At 53.1% G+C, this 18,756-nt stretch overlaps 1 protein-coding gene across 5 annotated transcripts in view; it reads right to left on the bottom strand.

The window, feature by feature from the left end:
• GRIP2 (glutamate receptor interacting protein 2) overlaps positions 1-18,756 on the bottom strand; it is a 114,747-nt gene that overhangs the window by 53,460 nt on the left and 42,531 nt on the right. Inside the window, exon 1 of one of the 5 annotated variants that reach the window (XM_045991758.1) lies at positions 2,187-2,249. The exons of the other annotated variants lie outside the window; for them this stretch is intronic. Coding sequence (XP_045847714.1) covers positions 2,187-2,241 — 55 coding nt within the window. The 5' untranslated portion in view covers positions 2,242-2,249. Of the gene's footprint in view, positions 1-2,186; positions 2,250-18,756 lie in introns of those variants that run through there. 5 annotated transcript variants of the gene reach the window in all.

Here is an 18,756-nt window from a genome sequence, read left to right as displayed (position 1 = left end):
TGACCTAAGCCAGAGGCAGAGGCTTTAACCCACTGAGCCACGCAGGTGCCCCTAAATAAATAAATCTTAAAAACAAAACAAAACACTATTTTGGAAATGAAGACTGAAAAAACACCTCCCCTTCCCCCAATCTCTTAAATCCTTCTCCCTTAAGTTTTTGTATTTTCACAAATGGATGCAAAGCCTCACTGCCAGGACAAACAAGTTCCCTGTGCCGCCAACGGAGCCTCCCCCTTTGCCCTATAAAGAAGTGGAGATGCCAGACAGGAGCCGGGCACACACCAGGACACGGTGTGCCCCTCCCATCAGGGTATGCTCCCCTCTGTTTTGTTAGAGGTTCGCTGGTCCCAGACACCACTACCCTGGGGTCAGTGATGTGTACAGATGAGGAAACGGAGGTCCTTAGTGGGCCACACAGAAGTAAGAGCCGGGGTAGGATGTGAATCCAGGTCTGCTGGAGACAACACAATAGTTCCTCTCCAAAGGCTCAGAAACTAAGCCACAGAATTCATTTGGCTAAATAATAATCCTGGGGAAGCTCAGGTCTGGAGCAGCCCTTGATGTATCTGTCTATCCCTCCACTGGGAGGATCCCACCAGGTTCTCAGGGTCTATGGACCTCAAGAGGACAACAGCCTCAAAGCAGGAGGGGCTTGTCCCCTGGAGGTGGTCCCAAGACCGGAGTCCCTGGGAAGCCCCAAGACAAACTCTGTTCCTGATACTCCCTAAGTTTCAACTGCTTCATTGTATGGAAGGGGCTTCCGAAGACCTCTAGGGTGTCAGACCACCAAGGCAGAGCCTAACGTGCCTCTGTGGCCCCCAAGGACGCTGCTACCCCTTGACCACTCCTGGGGCAGCTCCTCCCTACGCAGGCTCCTGAGTCTAGAAAATGCTCATGGCAGTTATGAGAGCTGGCTCGAGAGAGCCTCTGTTTGTCACCTGTGTAGCCTTGGAAAAGTTACTTAACCTCCGTGTGCCTGTTTCCCCATCTGCACAATCTCCAACTTGGCAGGGTTGCTGCAAGGACTTAATAAGTGAACGTACTGCCTGGCACACAGTGGCGCTGAATTAAAGTCAGTCACTGTTGTTCATATGAACAGCATGATTATTCTTAGCTCTAGGCTGCAGCATAGAAGTGTGAACCCACCATCTCCCACCTCCCCTCCCTGTTGTAGACGGAGAGATGGCCGCCCACGGAAGCCATCGATGAAACATAGGGTCTTCTAGCCTGGGCAGGTTGACTCCCAGCTCGAGGATCCTCCTGCCCTGACTCCCCACCCCAGCCTTTCCCCCATCCTGAGTCTCCTCCTAGGGCTGCCTGTGCAGGATGGGATCTTGAATACAAAGGGGCTCCGCCTACACTCCATCTCACCCAGGGTCATGTCCTGCCTTTATCCATGACCCTCCTACCCTGAAAGCCTGCACACAGCCAGCTGGCCCTAAACGCACACACAGAGCACCCCTCCCAGCCCAGCTCGACCAGAACAACTTCACGGCCCAAACGGAGGGGAAAGGAGAGGCTATTAGGGACATGCCATGTGAGAGGGGCAACGAAGGGGACTGTGGCACAGGAAGGCAGAGAGAGGGGGGGACACTCAGATGCAGAGAGGGACCATGACAGAGACAAAGAGGGAGAGGGACAGACAAGAGCAACACAGAGCAGGAGAGAAAGGGAAAAACAGGTTGGGGCAGAGAGAACCAGATATGAGAGACAGAACCAGACAAAGAGAGACAGAGAAAGAGACAGAGGCAGAGAGAAAGATGGAGAGACAGAGGGCAACAATCATTGTTGATTGTGCAGATGGGGATTGTGCAGATAGAGTCCATTAAATTAGATGAACGATTGGGGGAAAAAAAAGATGGACAGAGAGTTAGAGAGACTCAGGGAGACAAAGAGATGGTGGGGGGGGGCGGAGAGCACAAAGCGGAGAGAGATTGAGAGATGTGGACGGTGGCAGAGAGAGGCCAGACACACATACAGATTCAGTAAGAGCCGCAGAACTGAAGCGAAACCCAAACGGCACCAGAAGAGATGGGGCGGGAGGCAGAGACAGGGCAGGGAGGGAGGCCCCAGGTCCCCAGGTGGGGGGCGGGGTGCCCAGCCTCTGCCTCCCAACCAGATCCAGGTCTAGCCGTCCGGCCCCTGGGCAGGCAGCAGGGCTGCTCGGTGCCCCACCCACCCCGTACCTTTGGGACGCCGCCTCACCACGCCCAGCCGCCACTTGAGCGACACAGCCAGCATCGCCCCCTCAGGCCGCTGGGGCCCAGGGCCAGGGACGTGACCCGCCCAAGCCGGCTGCACTCCGCTCCGGAGCCCGGCGCTCCGCTGTGCGCCCCTCTGTGCGCTCGCTTGTGAGCCGCCTGTGCTAACTGGCAGAGGCTGGGCGCTCCCAGCCTCCACCCTCCTGAGTTGCTAAAATAGATAATCCTCCCCAGAGCAGCAGTGGTGGCATCGGCGGTGGCATCTGTGGCAGTGAGTCCTTTCCTCCAAGCACAGCCCAGCCTGGGGAGTGAAGCACCAGGGTGTTCCAAACACTGCGACAAACCTTCCTGGGGCACTCGCCTCCCCCCACCACCTGCCACAGCCTCTTCCTTCCCAGCGCTCACCCTGTCCACCCCTTCTTCCACCCAAATCTGCCAGTACCCCCTCCTGCCCTCCCCAGCCTGTGCCGTTCGATGCCCCCAGGCCTTTGCATGTGCAAGGCCCTCCACCTGGGACACTTGTCCTGTCTGGCTTGGCTCCATTCGACTTCTCTGCCTGGGAATGTCTGCTCTGCCTTCAGAGATCCCTCCCTGCTGGAAGCCCTTGCCTGCTGGGTCTCCGTAATGCTTTTCAGACCCCCTGGAGGTTGTCCATCGCTCCCGAAACCTGGAGCTCCCAGAAACAAGGACAGGGCCCACTTGTCCCATCTTCCCTACAGTCAGCACAGACATTTGATGGGGTCATCAGTGTACAATGATGAGACCGAGGCCCTGCCTCTTCACTCCTTTAATCCCCAACGACTCTTGTTGGAAACATAGGATAAGGAGAAAATCCACCCAGCTGACTGCGTGGAGAGGACAGGAGGACTGGTGAGTGCTCCAGGCATTCAGCGAGGACTCTAAATGCATCTGGCATCCCTTCCTCTTACTGGACAGAAAAGTGCCAACCTACCAAACAGAGAGTGAGAGGAAGCCTCACAGAACATAAGTTTTTGGAGATGGGCACACCCGAGTTTGAATCCTGACTCCACGTGCCCCTCGAAGCCTGTTTGTTCATCTAATGGGGCTAACAGTCCCTGTCTCTGATCTGGTGGGACATTATGAAATCCTGTGCAAAGAGCACTTAGTTGAGTCTGGCACACAGTAGGTGCTTAATAAATAATAAGTAGCAGCAATTAATATTGTGATTATTCTGCATGGAGCCCAACCCCTGTGTATGAGTACAGATGGGAAATCCATGGAGGAGATGGCCTGGCTGAAGTCAGACAAGGAAGTCAGGAATCCAGTGCTTTCCACAAACATCACAGTGCACCAGGGTGGTCCTAGGGTCGTCTGCATTTTCCAGATGAGGACACTGAGGCTGAGAGAGATACAAGATAGCTCTGGGCTCACCCAGCAGGCAAGGGGCAAAGCAAGGTCTGAGACCAGACACCAAATATACCACCTCCACCTCCAGGCCATAACAAATCTCTGGTTAAACCCCTGCTGTGTACCACGCTCTGTGCGGAGCCCCCTGCCAGCTCAGCCCAGGGAATGAGGCTTCAGCCAGGAGTCATGCACACTGCTGAGCAGTGGAGCTGGGGCGGGAGCCCACATGGTCTGAGCCCAGAGCAAGAACTCGAGCCAAGAACAAGGCTGCTTCCCACCTGCATCGCTGCCTTTGGTGAGAAGGCAAATGGCCCCAGCAGTCTCCGGGACCAGTTGAGATGGACACGGGGAAAGGATAGCAATAAATAAGAATGTGCAGAGAGGCGGCACTGGGCCCCAGAGTGGGGAGAGATCCAGTGGCCTGGCCCAGGAGGGGTTCCAGTCCCCAGCATCTCCTGGAGGATGCTTAGCAAATGTCACACGCCCCACAGGGGAGGATGTCTCAGAGGCCAGATTCACACATGGGTAAAGAGGTGGGTCGGCCCACCTAGAGGTCCCACTCTGCCCGCCCCAAAGGCCCCTCACAGGCTAAAGGGCCCACAGCTGGAGCCTTGAGACTTGGGTCAAACACACACACACACACACACACACACACACACACACACACAGGGATGGAACCCAGCTCGGACACTCACACACACACACACACACACACACACACACACACGGGGATGGAACCCAGCTCGGACACTCACACACACACACACACACACACACACACACGGGGATGGAACCCAGCTCGGACACTCCCCACCATGTGGCCTTTGGGAAGTTCCCCTTGGTTTCCTCAGCAGTGAAATGGACACAGTAATTCGCTTCACCCTCCCCCAGGACTGTCCTAGGTCAAATGAAGAAAGGGAGCCTCAAAGGGCGGTGGGGGCACCTGGCACAGACAGAGGGCCTGAGGGCGTCAAATGCCGGGGAGCACAGTCACGGGAGCGCTGAAGGCCATGCACTGTGGAACCAGCCCACCCGGGTTCAAATCCCAGCTCCCCCACTTTCATGCTGCATAACCGGGTGGGTCACTTAACCTCCCTGAGCCTCAGTTTCCTCACCTATAAAATGGAGATGATTACAGCGCGTACCTTCCACATCGTGAGGGTGAAATGGGCGAACACGAAGATGAGCTCCTGGCACAGTACCAGGCTCTCAGTGAGCGCTATTGGTAAGAGGGCTGTTGGGGGGCAGCGGGGCTCCAACTTGGGTTTAGTGGAATTCAGGCAGACCTTCGTGTCTCAGGCAAATGGGCAGGCCCACGGAGCTGCCCTGGTGGCCTGGGAAAGAACTGATCCTTAAAAGGAGCCAAGGGAGATGGGCGCAACCCCAGAGTCCCGATGAGTGGGCCCCTGCACGTGGTGGGGGCTCTAGAGGGAGGACTGTGGAAAGGAGTAGGTTTACTGCCCCATCTCTCCCCAAGTTCGAGGCGTCATGAGTCGCCCCCGCCTAGAGGGCACAGGAGACACCGAGAAGTCATGCAGGCCCAGCTCCTCGGAGCTAATCTGGAAGGTGGCTCCATGGGGCCCAGAAGACCCAGGTCCTGCTGAGCACTGGGCTGGACGCCGGAAGGACATGATCCCTGCGCTCTAAGAGCTCCTGACCGAAGACACTGCTTCTCCCCGAGTCTCCTTCCCCATTCTGCACCTCACGGGACCGCAGGGAGACAGACGACCCCACATGTCAGAGCATCTGGATGCAGTAGGTGCTCAATATGTACCTCCTTCCCCAGTGCGGGCCAACTTCTCCAGCTGGTGAGCTCTCTGACAGCTGGCCTCTGCACAGATCCCTAGAGGGGGTTGTTGTTTGACCTTCTGTCTCTCTTCCCTCCTGTTATCCCTGGGGAGCTGCTCCCCTCCCATGCTCAGTCTGGGTAGAACTTGCCCCCCAGCTCCAGGAAGAGTCCTTGACCCAGAGCTTGCTGACAGAAGCCTCCCACATTGCCCACGTGGACTGGCTGAAGTCAGACAAGGAAGTCAGGAATCCAGTGCTTTCTGGCTGGCTCAGGTCATGAGCACATGACCCAAGTCAATCCAATGAGAGGCTATTCTGGGACTCGGGGAAACTCCTTCCTCAGGGGGAGGGAGGGCGGGAGTGCAGAGAAACAGTGTCAGTCTGGAGCCAGTGTTGGCAGACAGAGAGGAGAGGGAGGACTGAGGCTCTCCTCATCAGGTGTCCTAATGAGGAGGTCCTCTTGGCACCTGGAACCCACCATACCTGAAGTCGGTAATATTCTTTTCCAGCTGCTTTAGCTAATAAATTCCTTTCGGGGCTTAAGCCAGTTTGGGTTGGACTTTTGGTAACTTGGACCCAGAAGAGTTCTGGCTTGCCCAGTGCCTTCCTCATCTCAGAGCCTCAGATTCCAGCACAAACCAGGGCTTCAGCAAGTACACAATGAATGAATTAATGAATGATGAACAGAACACAGATGGACATGCTCCCCAAGTGGCCTTCAGCGGAAGCCTCTGGGCCCTGCACCTCAGACAAGGGAGGCCACAGCTGGACAATGGATTCCTAGCTGCCCCTGAGCAATCTGCCTGGCAGGTCCCACCAGACAACAGAGTCAGCAGACAGGAATGGAGATTTGAGGTTCTGGTTTCCAGGCACATACCGCTCGTCTGTTATCTTGGCCACAGCCTGCCACGTGCCGCCCTTCCGTGGTCCCCAGATTTTCACAGGGCTCCTTTTACAGAAATGGCAGCCCCAGGGAGAGGGTGGGAGAGCACAGGACCTCTTAAAGGAAATGTGACCAGGGGTGAACAGCAGCTCAGCCCAGAGGGAGAGCCAGGAGGCCTGAGTTCAGGTCCAGCCCAGCCCTAGACTACACTGTGGCCCTGTGCAAGTCTCTGCGGTCCTCTAGCCCCGCCCTGGGTTATACTCCAGGACCCCTGCTGTGCTCACCCTACAGGTGCCATCTTGTTTCCTCATTCCCAAGGCCCAGAGAGGTGCCTCCTACCGCTGCCACTGAGCCAGCCAGGTTGGGATTCAAACACAGGATCATTAGACTCCTCTCAAAAATGAGCTGACAAAACCCAAAGATGGGCTAAGAGAAGGACACCCATCACAGAGGGACGCAGATCAGCCTCTAGTTCTCAGATTCTGCTTTACCCATTCCTGCCTCAGCCTCCCAAAGCCCCAGAGGCTGGGATTGCTACCACCGCTCCCCGCTTCCAGAAACAAATTAGCGTCTCATCAGACCAGACTTTAATCTTCTCAGGGCCCGCCCTTTCTTCCCTGTGCGCCAAGTGGTGACATTTCTGCCGCCCAGCTCTGCGGATCTAAGTAAGACAGAGGCCCCCAGGGCCTGCATGCAGGGGAGGGGTGTGTGTGGTGGGGGAGACCCCTCTTCATTACTTCTCCAGGCTGGGGGAGGGAGAGGATGAGGGCCATCTATCCACACGTTCACTCGTTCAATGGACATTTATTAAGCACCTTCTGTGTGTCAGGCCCCGAGGTATAGCCATGAACAAAATCAAGCCTTCCTGGATATTCTAGTGAGAGAGGCAGAGAAGAAATGACCAATGTAATAATTAGGTAAATGCTGCAACACGTTAGAGCTGAAACATGCTAGAAATAAATAGAGAAAGGGGAGGAGTATCAGAGTAGAGAGGGAGATGCTGCTGATCATAAAGGGGTGGTCTCCCTAGAGCCCAGACTGTGTAGTCTCTAAACAACTTGTCCCACTAAAAGGGCCCCCAGGGCTCCTCAGAGAAGCAGCTGATTCCAGGACTGGGGTGGGAAAAGTGACAAGATGACCCTGGAACAACTTTGAACCACCGGGAAAGTAAGGAAATGCTCAAACTGATGGGGAAAGGTTAACAGGACACAGAAACCAGCTTGAGGGGCTCCTGCTGGCCCACTCTGGGTCATTTTGAGCATCAGAAAAAATAATGACTGCAAAACTGTAAAAATCCAAGTGCTCGTGATTCTCAGAAGGAAAAAACAATCTGCCCCTTTGGAGGTAGTGATGGCACCAGATCCTTATTCTATAAACAGAAAATGAAGGTAAAAAATGAAGCATTGGGGCGCCTGGGTGGCTCAGTGGGTTAAAGCCTCTGCCTTCAGCTCAGGTCATGATCCCAGGGTCCTGGGATCGAGTCCCACATCGGGCTCTCTGCTCTGCGGGGAGCCTGCTTCCTCCTCTCTCTCTGCCTGCCTCTCTGCCTAGTTGTGATCTCTCTCTGTCAAATAAATAAAATATTTTTTTAAAAAATGAAGCATTTATTCTGTCCTCCCGTATGAAGAGTATAGGGGGAACCTATTAAGGGTAAGTCATTCTTTGCAGAAAAACCACAGCAAATACGTGTAGAAGAAGTAAGAGAATTAGAAAACTACCTCTTTGCAGTCCGAAGGAGATAAAGGATTTAGCACTGACCATCAGTGGAAGGCTGAAAGAGATCCTATTACGGAAAGCCAAGCAGACAGCCCTTGAACCCCTGGACCAATCTTAGCATCACCAAAAGTGGAACATTCTGGCATTATGTGCCTCCCGATAGGATGTGGAAGGAAGCCCACAGAACCATCCGTGACATATTCCTGCCTACAAAATTAGACCAGAATTAAATCCAGCTTTAGACTTAAATACCAGCTGACAAGCGAGTACAGGGGACAGAAGAATGTATGAAATGACACCAGGAGGCCTTTCTACAAGACAAACAACCCGGTTTCCTCAACAAGTAATTAGGGTAAAAACAAAACAACTACGATAACAATAACAACAACAACAAAAAAAGTGGGTGGTGGGGCGTGGAGGTGGTTGCTACAGATTAAGGGAGAATTAAGAAGTCCATCAACCAAATACAATCCGGGGAGCTTAGCTGGACCCTGATCTGAATAAAGCAAGTGTGACAAGACATTAGGGAGCCGACGGGGGAAACTGTGCAAGGATGGAGTATCAGCTGATAGGGACCAATCCTGCTTAATTCTGCTGGCTTGATCCCGTTCTCGTAGTTATATTTAGGGAAAAGTCTATCTGCTGAAGATACAGTTGGAACAAAAAAAGACTGAGATTGTGCCTTAAAAATGCCCCAGGGGTATTCCTGTGTTATATGTGACACTTACAAATGAAGTAAAATTGTCAATTATTTCAAATAAAGTAAAAATAAATGGGGGGGCATAGAGGGCTCATTGAGAAGGTGGCATTTGAAAAAAGTCTGCAAAGAAGGAGGGAGCCATGGAGGGGCTGCTCCTAGAGGGAGAGGGCAGAACAGGCCTGGAGTAAGAGGGGGTGTGCGAGGGGTGGGAGAGGGGGTAGAATGCAGGGCCTCCTAAGTCTCTGGCTTTCCTCTGAGGGAGGTGGGAGCCATTGCAGCACTTGGAGCAGAGGAGGGAGGAGATCTGACTGTGATTTAGCACCGTCCTCTGGCTGCTGGCGGGGGAGGGGAGAGGCGGGGAGGCAGGGAGGAAACCATTGCTGGAGGCCCAGAAGCAGCAATGGCCACTGGACCAGGGTGGGGGGCGGGGGACATAAGCAGTGATGACATGGGCAGAACCCAGTTCCTCCTGAAGGTCCAGCCCCCTTCCTCTGCCAAGGTTAAATGTTGGCAGAATGGCAGTCTTTTCTTTGGGTCAGGAGCAAGAGCCTTGGGATCGAGAAAGCCTATGCTAGCTGAGATGCTGGCCCCTGCTCTCTGTGTGTCCCTTCCCCACTCTGGGCCTCAGTTTCCCCATTGGTAAAATGAGGATAATGATTAAGAACTTGGACAATCATCACGCCACCAATCATCCCAACAGAGGGGAGAATGTCTGGTAAGGACTGGGCTTGTGTCACAAGAGGGAAACAGCCTTTACTGGGCGCCTAGCTCAGGTGCAGAGCTCAGGGTTCTATAGGCATCAAGCCTTACCCTACCACAGGTGATATCCCCTGGGGAGCTTAAAACAACTACGGCTGAATCAGAAACTTTGTGGGTATGAGGGTAGGGAATCACTGCTTCCTTGTTGCCCTGCAACAGATGGGGCACTGAGGTTCAGAGAGGCAAAGTGACTGCTCCAGCGTCACACAGCCTCCAAGTGGCAGAGGAGAGATTTCCAAGAGAGCCCAGCCCCCCTTCCCTTCTCCAGAACTCCCCACTTTCACCAGACCCCCCTCCAAGGCCAAGAGCCAGAATGCAACCCCACAGGAGGCTCAAAGCTTGCCAGGGGAAGCAGTTCATCTGTCTGAGAGATCTGAGACATCTCCGAGCCAAGACATAAAACGCCACCAAGCATTTTCAGCATGGGCCCGGGCGGCTGGCTGACAGGTGCACCAACAGGGCCACCTGCCAGGAAACAGGTGGCTTGCCTGTTAATATTCCTGGCTCTGCCTTCACAGCACAATAATTAGGAGCAAATGCTTGGGCAGGCACCATTAACGAGGCTGCAGATTAAGCCATGGGGCACTCGGGCAGAGGTTACAGAAATGCCGCCGTCTTGGTCCTATAGGGGGTCCTTGTGTCAGGCCGTGCCAGTACCAGCCACCCCTTCCCATCCTGATTCCTGGGCCTCACTCCCCATACCTGCCCACGCAGTCCTAGGGAGAGGATGGCCTGGTGGGGAGGTTTAGAGTCCGACAGCACTGGGTTCTAATCCTGCACTGGTTGGCCCCGGCGCTTGTGTGTCCAGAAAGGGGGTACACCTGGTAGGTGAGCCAGCTTCATGCAATAATGATGCATCATGCAAATCCGAGGCCTGGGAGAGCTCTGTGTACACAAGACCTATCTTCTAATTATGTGCCGGGCGTTTGCTTTCAGATTGCAGTTTCCTGTCTGAAAAATGGGGATAAAAATAACTAGCATTTATTAAGTATTACTCTGTGGTAGACACTGTTCCAGCTTTTGCACACAATAACCCTCTGTCACCCCATGAGGTGGGGACTGTGATCAGCCTCATGTTATGACCACGAAGACCAAGGCGCATGGAGCGGGACAAAGGGCCAAGGTCATACAGCTTGGAGCCTGAACCCAGGCAGGCTGGCCCCAAGCCCACCCTCATAACCACTCTGCTGTTCTTTCTAAACACAGACGCCTCTGTTACGGTCTCCGCGCGAGCCTGTGGGTGGGTGTGATTAAATACAGCAAATGTGGCGAAATGAGCACTGGGGGGCACAGCACCGCCCACGGCCAGGCTCCGGCAAGCTTCCGGCAATGCTGGCCTGTGGGCCCCTCCACCTTGTTTCCTACCGCGTGGCTGTCCCTGCGGGCCGAACAGCCAAGGTGCCTGGACTTAGAGGCAGATGGGACGGGACCCCTCCCTGACCCTCGGCTCCTCCCTCTGTGGGGGCATCCGCCTGGCGTATCAGGGGGTTGCCCAGGTTCATCCGGGTCAGATGTGGGAGCTGGTATGACATCCATTCTCTTTCCTTGGCACCAGCCACTGAAACACACACCTGGGAAACTGAGGCAAGAATCAAAGGAAGGGGGCAAAGATTGGGTCCATCCTTGGGGAGACACGGTGCCACATGAGGGGCTCTTGTCTCCATTTGGCAGGTGAGGAAACTGAGGCCCACGGAGGGGAAGGAACAACTTCAAGGTCACGGCCCCCACACAGAAGGGGCCATGTAACGCTTAGCTGCTCTGGGCCTCGTATCCTGGGCTCTAAATGGACAATATCATGGCACTGCCCTGGGAGAGAGAGCAGGTGGGTATGAGGCCCAGGGAGGGAGCGATGTCCCCAGAGGTCAGCAGGCGTGTGTCCCCCTCCTGGCGAACAGAAGACTGGGTGTACACACGATGAGGAACCAGGGTTTGTCGCCCCCCACCTCATCACCAGCACAAGCCTTATCATGCCATGCAGTTCCTGCTCCAAAGCCGGACCTCAAGCACAGGGAGAGAAAGGAAGGGACCTGGGCCACATGGCTGGCTGTCAGCAGCGACTATAGATGGAATGTTTCAGTCCTCCCCAAATTCCTATGTTGAAAACCTAAGGCCCAAGGAGATGGTATTAGGAGATGGGGCCTCTGGGCAGTGATTAGGTCAGGAGGGTGGAGCCCCCATGAATGGGATTAGTGTCCTTAAAAAAAGAGGCCCCAGAAAGTTCCTTCTCTGTGACTAGGGAAAGGTACAGACCCCAGTCCTCAGCACCCCACCCCCTTCCCTGTTTTATTTATTTATTTTTGCCTTAGCATTTCTCATGTGACAAACCCCTTTCCCTTGTATTTATTTATTGTCTTTTTCTCCCACACTGGAATGTCAGCTCCGTCACAGCAGAGACCACCTCCACCGTGGGCCCGGTCCCAGCATAGAGCAGGTGCTCGACAATGATTTGTTCAGTGAGGCATTCTCCTGCTCTTTGCTGGCTATTGGGCCCGCCTGAGGCCAGCTGCATACTTCAGGATGGGAGACACGATTCATTCCTCTTGATGCCCCCTCCACGTGGGGCAGATATGTGCTCAAGATCACGCCGCAACGAGACAGGGCTGGGATTAGAACCCAGGACCTTTGGTTCCAAGTACGCTTTTGATCTGTTCCGGGACCCTGACAAAATATTTACAGGGAAGAAGGCGGCAGGCCCCCACAAGGAATCCTGACCACAAGTCATCTGAAGTCCTGGCCACCATGTGCGCTCCCGTGGAGTAAGGCCAACCATCCATCATGGCTAGATTAAACGAGTTTATTAAGTGCCACAGCCTTCCCTGGGGACTGCAGGCCTGTGTCACGTGGCATCCAGGGATGGAGAGACACCAAGAGTTTCAGGCTGATGCCACTCCAGAAAAAAGGAAAACCCGGGGTGAGAGTGGGGTCATTATGCTGGTCAGGGGACGGGGATCTTCTTGTCCCCAAACCAGGATCTGCCTGGGGCTGGGACAGCAGAGACACTGAGAGAAAGATAATAATGATGACAGCAGTGACAGTCTGGTACCATTTATTCCTAGACCCCATGCATTTAACTGTACCCCATCACTCATTCACGCCCCGACCAAATAGTTGCTGAGCAGCTTTTGTGCTCTAGAAGAGAGTAAAACGTGTAACACTTACATTCTACTAGCAGAGACAGACAATTAACAGAATATGCAACAGAATATACATTGAAATAAGCACAATGAAGAAAAATAAAGTGGGCTGGGAGAATTGTGGGTGGGGGGAGACTTCTTTGAGCAAGTCTTTAGACAAATGGAAGAACTGGGGGATCCAGCCCTGCAGATTTCCAAGCCAGGCAGAAGAGGCTGCCAGAGCAAAGGCCCTGAGGCAGAAATGTGCCTGGCATATTTGAAGACGATCAAGGAAGCCATTGTGGCTGGAGCTGAGTGAGTAGATGTCTCAGAGAATGTCAAGGGGTTCACAGGGGCAGAGGACAGAGGACCAGGTTGCATGCAGTGAAGACCTGGGCTTTCCCTCTGAGGGAGGTGGGAACTATGGGAGGATGTCGAGCAGAGGGCTATGATCCCACTCAGGTTTCAACAGGATCCCTCTGGTGGCTGGGGAAGAATAGATGGTGTGTGGTGAGGACGGAGGCAGGGAAACCAGTAAGGAGGCCACTGCAACCATGCAGGGATGAGATGCTGGGGCTTGGGCTGGGGTTGGGGGAGGTGAGATGTGGGGAACCCAAGGTATGTTTTATTTTTTTTAATTTTTAAAATTAAAAAAAATTTTTTTTATTTTTTAAGACCAGAGTATTTTTAAAGAAAACGGCTAACTCATTACAAACACACATAATCCTGTGAGCCAGGAGACGTACATCCTCTTTACAGGAAAGTAAACCAAGCCTCAGAGAGGTTAAGTCACTTGCCCAGCATCATGCAGTGAGGAAGTGTCAGAGCTGGGATTATAACTCAGCCCTCTGGCTCCAAAGCCTGTGCTTTTTCCATCATGACTGTGACGAGTCTCTTCATGGCCCATGGCTGACTCACACGGCAAGAGGTCCCAGGTCTGAGATCAGAAGAGAAGCATCCCTATTTCATCACTAGCTCCCAGGTCCACTGCAAAGCACAGTTGGGAAGAGGATCAGAGGGACATTTATACGGGAGGGAGGAGATCAGACAGGTGAGTGAGAGAAGAGGCAGCCAGGGATATATCTCCAGCTCCCCAGGTCTGTTTGTGAAGGACAAGGGGAGCACAGCATGGGACATCTAGGGAGTACTCCTGAAACGCCTCCCAAGAAGAGGCAGGGTACAATCAGATGACCCGGGTTCCAATCCCAACTCTGCCTTCACTAGCTGTGGGACCTGCAGCCCATCACTTAGCCTCTCTGTGCCCGAGCGCCTCACTTACTAAAAGGGGCTGCTGTGGGGGAAACACATGGGAAGTGCTCAGACAGCAAAGAGGCCCTCAGGATCCCAGGGAGGGGACACAAAAGAGCCTCGTCACCCCACTGCTGGCTGTTCCCACTGCTGCCTCCTTTGGAGCTTTGCCTCACACCTTTTTCCATCCCTTAGAGTGACTCAGGCCCATCCCCCTGCCACCAATTCAGGAGTGACAGCCATGACCGTGTCGTGCCTGCTTGCCCGGGATTATGACTTCTGGAGAAGAAAAAGATGAATGCCTCTTCTGAAACGAGGAGATTTACTAAATGACATTGGTGAAGGTCGTATTCTTGGAATCATCCTGTGCCAGAGAGAGTTCCTGGTCCACACTGCACTCCACCCATTTTACACAAGGAAGACAGGCCTAGGAGGGAGGGGATGTTTCCTGAGCCACCAAATTCCCAGAGACACAGGGGACCCAGGCAGGGTGATGGTGGTGGCTGGTAAGGACAGACAGGGCCCTGTGGGGCCACTCATTCACCGTCTGGTTGCGTGATCATGGGAGATCCAGGGGTCTTGGGGGAGAGGCCTTGAGACACCCTGAGGGAGGGGGGCTTGAGGAAGCAGCTGTTCCCAGATCAGTGTGGAAATACTTCATCATTTTCATACCCAGCCATACTCCGGCAAGGCCTGGGGGGCTTCCTCTCCTCCTTCCTCCTCCTCCATGTGTGGAGTTCCTTCCTAGAATCGGGCTCCAAGATGCAACCTTTATATGCATAGTCCCTCCAGATCCTCACAACCACCCTGTGAGGTTGGAGGAAGGCAGTATTAAGGAAATGACCCTCAGTCCCAGAGAAGTAACCTGCACAAGGTCCATAGCGGGTAAGCAGCAGAGCCGAAGGCTGAGCCCAGGGCTGCCTGACAGCAAAGCCTGACCTATGCTGCTCCAGCCTTTACGTTCGGGCCTCCCTCGCCAGAGCACTGCCTCCCAGGGCTCTCTGCCTCTAGCCTGCCCCACCAGGCACTGGTGGCCAGGCTCCTCCTCTACACATCTGGGGAGCAAAATCAGCCCTGCCTAACACGTGGCTCCAGATGTCCCCTCAGGGAGCAGACGTGTCTGGGGACATCCCCTGCCAGGAGCATGTGATGGCAGCAGCAGAGGGTGGCTGGCTGAAAAAGTCAGAGGGTGTGGGGGCCACCCCTGGGGTACAAAGAAACGCTGGCATTGCGGGGGTGGGGGTCCTGAGCTGCTTGGGGCCTGGATTAGGGAGTGTGAGGCAATTACAGCCTCAGCCATATGAAAAGCAGAGCTACACAACCCGGCAACCTGTGGACCTGTGCCTTTCTGGAACTGTTTTTCAATGGACAGCAATAGGTAAGCTCAGACTCAGAATAAACGGTTAGCAACTGGTACAGCAATTTGACTTTGCTATAGCATCCAAGCGTCCGGCCCGTGACTTCTGTTTTTCATGCCTCTGTCATTTTATTTCATTTTCCAATATTGCCAGTGTAGTTTCTACACGTATCCGTCTCCAAGAGACTGAAACTAAACAGAAAATACTGGCCTCGCACCAGAAAGTCTGAGAAGCCCCGCTTTAGAGGAGCTAACTGGTGACTGGAAGCTGTACCTGGCCCAATACGCAGGTCAGTGTAAAATAAAGCTGGAACACACCTGGGTGGCTCCGTGGGTTAAAGCCTCTGCCTTCAGCTCAGGTCATGATCTCAGGGTCCTGAGATCGAGCCCCACGTCGGGCTTTCTGCTAGGCAGGGAGCCTGCTTCCCTTCATCTCTCTGCCTGCCTCTCTGCCTACTGTGATCTCTGTCTGTCCAATAAATAAATAAAATCTTAAAAAAACAAAAAAACAAAACAAAAAAAAGCTGGAATGTAAAACCTGAGCTTCCAAAAGGACACTACATGTTTATGTGTGCGGAAGCAGAAGTTAATTTTTTTAGGGGACGGTTTCTCGGCCTCCAGCACTACTGACATTCTGGACTTTGGAAAATATGTTGCTGCAGGGATATTTGGCAGCACCCCTGTACTCTGCCACTAGATGCCAGTAGGTCCTCTCCCCAGTGGTGACAACCAAAAGTGTCCCCATTTGCCTCTAGGGGGCGAAATCACCCCCAGTTGAGAACTGCTGGCTTCGATGATCTGACTGTGGGTGGGTGGGTGTGTGTGTGTGTGTGTGTGGTATGCCTTGCCCACCTTTCTCACTCACAGGGCCAGACATCTATAGTTTGCAAACTCTGGTGTCACTCATTACTCTTCAGGGGTGCCTGCTGGATCTCCCCTCCCTAAAGCTGGCCCACAGAAGGGGCAAAGCTATCACTGAGGTTGGGTCTAAGGAGGTTGCCATGGGAACCAGGGCTCTCAGAGCTGCAGTCCATGCAGGGGTGAAGCTGCCTTCAATGCCTCCTATCCCCCCTCCCCCCGCCAGCTCCAACTCCCAGAGCACCAGGGGCAGTAGATAAGATCAGCAGGTGGACAGAAACCACAGTGGCCAGCCAGAAGAAAGGGGCTCAGTGCCTGAGGGAGAACATCAAGTCAACAGAGTTGGTAAGGAGGAGGGTGGTGCAGAAGCTCCAAATAGGAGACACCAGGGGGCACTGAGCTTGTTCAAACCACAGGTGTTTGCACCCCAATGCTGGGAGGATGCTGATTCAGAATGACCTGGCAGGGCCTCAGGGTCTAGATTTTTTTTTCTTAAGATTTTATTTATTTGACAGAGAGTGAGACAATGGGAGAGGGAACACAAGCAGGCCGAGTGGAAGAGGGAGAAGCAGGCTTCCTGCTGAGCAGGGAGCCCAATGCAAGGCTTGACCCCAGGACCCTAGAATCACGATTTGAGCCAAAGGCAGATGCCTAACAACTAAGCCACCAAAGTGCCCAGGGTCTGGATTTTAAAGTTCCTCAGATGATTTCGATGCACAGCAAGAGTTGAGACCTCCCTCTGAGTGGATCAGAATCCCCTGGGAAGCTGGAGAAAAACACAGATTCATGGCAAAAAAAAAAAAAAATTAAAGGTCTGCCAAGTACTGGTAAGGATGTGGAGCAACTGGAACTCTCCTACATTGCGTGTGAAAACAGAAAATGATACAACTACTTTGGAAAGGAGTCTGGCAGTATCCACTGAAATTTTTAAATATACATGCCCTAAAATATACCTCAATAAAGCTGTTAAAAAACACGCATATGCTGGGGCGCCTTGGTGGCTCAGTCGGTTAAGCGTCTGACTCTTGATTTCGGCTCAAGTCATGATCTCAGTGTCATGGGATTGAGCCCCGTGTTGGTCCCCCCACTCGGCATGGAGTCTGCTCCAGATTCTCTTCCTCTCCCTTTGCACCTGTCCCCACTCATGCTCTCTCTAAATAAATAAATAAATAAATTCTTAGGGGCGCCTGGGTGGCTCAGTGGGTTAAGCCGCTGCCTTCGGCTCCGTTCATGATCTCAGGGTCCTGGGTTTGAGCCCCACATTGGACTCTCTGCTCAGTGGGGAGCCTGCTTCCCCCTCTCTCTCTGCCTGCTTTTCTGCCTACTTGTGATCTCTTTCTCTCTGTCAAATAAATAAATAAAGTCTTTTTAAAAAAATCTTTAAAAAGGGGAGGCACCTGGGCGGCTGAGTGGGTTAAAGCCTCTGCTTTCAGCTCAGGTCATGATCCCAGGGTCCTGGGATCGAGCCCCACATCAGGCTCTCTGCTCGGCAGGGAGCCTGCTTCCTCCTCTCTCTCTGCCTACCTCTCTGACCACTTGTGATCTCTGTTTGTTAAATAAATAAATAAAATCTTTTTAAAAAAAAATCTTAGGGAAAAAAAAAACACATGTGTATGCTATGGCCCAGCAACTGCACTTGAAGGTATGTACCCAACAGGAACAGATATACATGGTTACCAAAAGACATGTTCCAGAATATCCATAGCAGCATTCCCCCTAAGAGTCAAAACTGGAAACAACCTGGAAGTCCATCCACAGTAGAAGAGATGAATAAAGATAGTGGTATATTCCTGAAATGGAATACCACACAGCAGTGGAAAAGGATAAACTGTCACTACACACAGTATAATGGACGGGACTCAGGAACATGACACCGAGTGACAAAAGCTGGACAGAAAAGGGTACACACTATAAGAGTTCATTTACATTAAGTTCAAGAACAGATGAAAACCAACTTCATTGTGCAGTGATAGATACAAGGTGGTAACACCATAAAGACAACCAAGAGAAGGATCAAGGAGTCAAGATGGTCCCTCTGGGTCGAGGAGGGAGGAGGACACAATTCAAGATGAACCCAAGGGGAACATTCTATTTCTTAACCAGGGGGGCTAAAGGGTGTTCGCTTTTCATCATTCATTATTATATACCTCCAGGTTATACCCACACGTATATTTAATGATTTTAAATAAAAGGGGGGGAAGGGGGGTCTCTGTCACTCCCAGCAATGCTGATCCTCCAGGCTCAGTTGAGGCCTTGGAATGAGCATCTTAAACATGCCCCCATTTCCATTCCCAGGAGATTCTGATTTCCAAGGCTCTGGGGCCACAGGAGCTTAGCACACGTTGGACTAAGAAGCCCAGATAGCCAGCCCCCAACTGACGCATGTCCTGCGTCTCAAGGAGAAACTGGGAGGGAGGGTGAGTTGGAGTTCCTGGGTCCCTGAAATCTCATTGCAGCAGGGAGGGTGGCTCACTGTGCCCACCCTGGATGCCAGGCCAGGCCGACAGCCCCTTAAGGAAAACGAAAAGGATCGGAGGAAGCAATTAAGGGTCTGTCATCAGGGAGGCAGCTGGCATCTGCTCAGGCATCTGCTAAAACTGTTCTGTCTCCCCAGAGCCCAGGCGGGGGAAACGGGACTGGGGAGCCATCAGGACCACCCTGTGTGTGACAAGCCATAGAAGACAGGGAGCTGTGTGGACGTCATGTCTCTTATTGGCCAGGACAGGCTGGCACGGTATCTTGAACCCATGGGTCATCATGGGAGG

This window comes from Meles meles, chromosome 20 (assembly GCF_922984935.1).
Source record: "Meles meles chromosome 20, mMelMel3.1 paternal haplotype, whole genome shotgun sequence".
NCBI lineage: Eukaryota > Metazoa > Chordata > Mammalia > Carnivora > Mustelidae > Meles > Meles meles.
The sequence above is the reverse complement of the archived record's forward strand: the minus strand, read 5'-3'. Positions and strand labels throughout refer to the sequence as shown.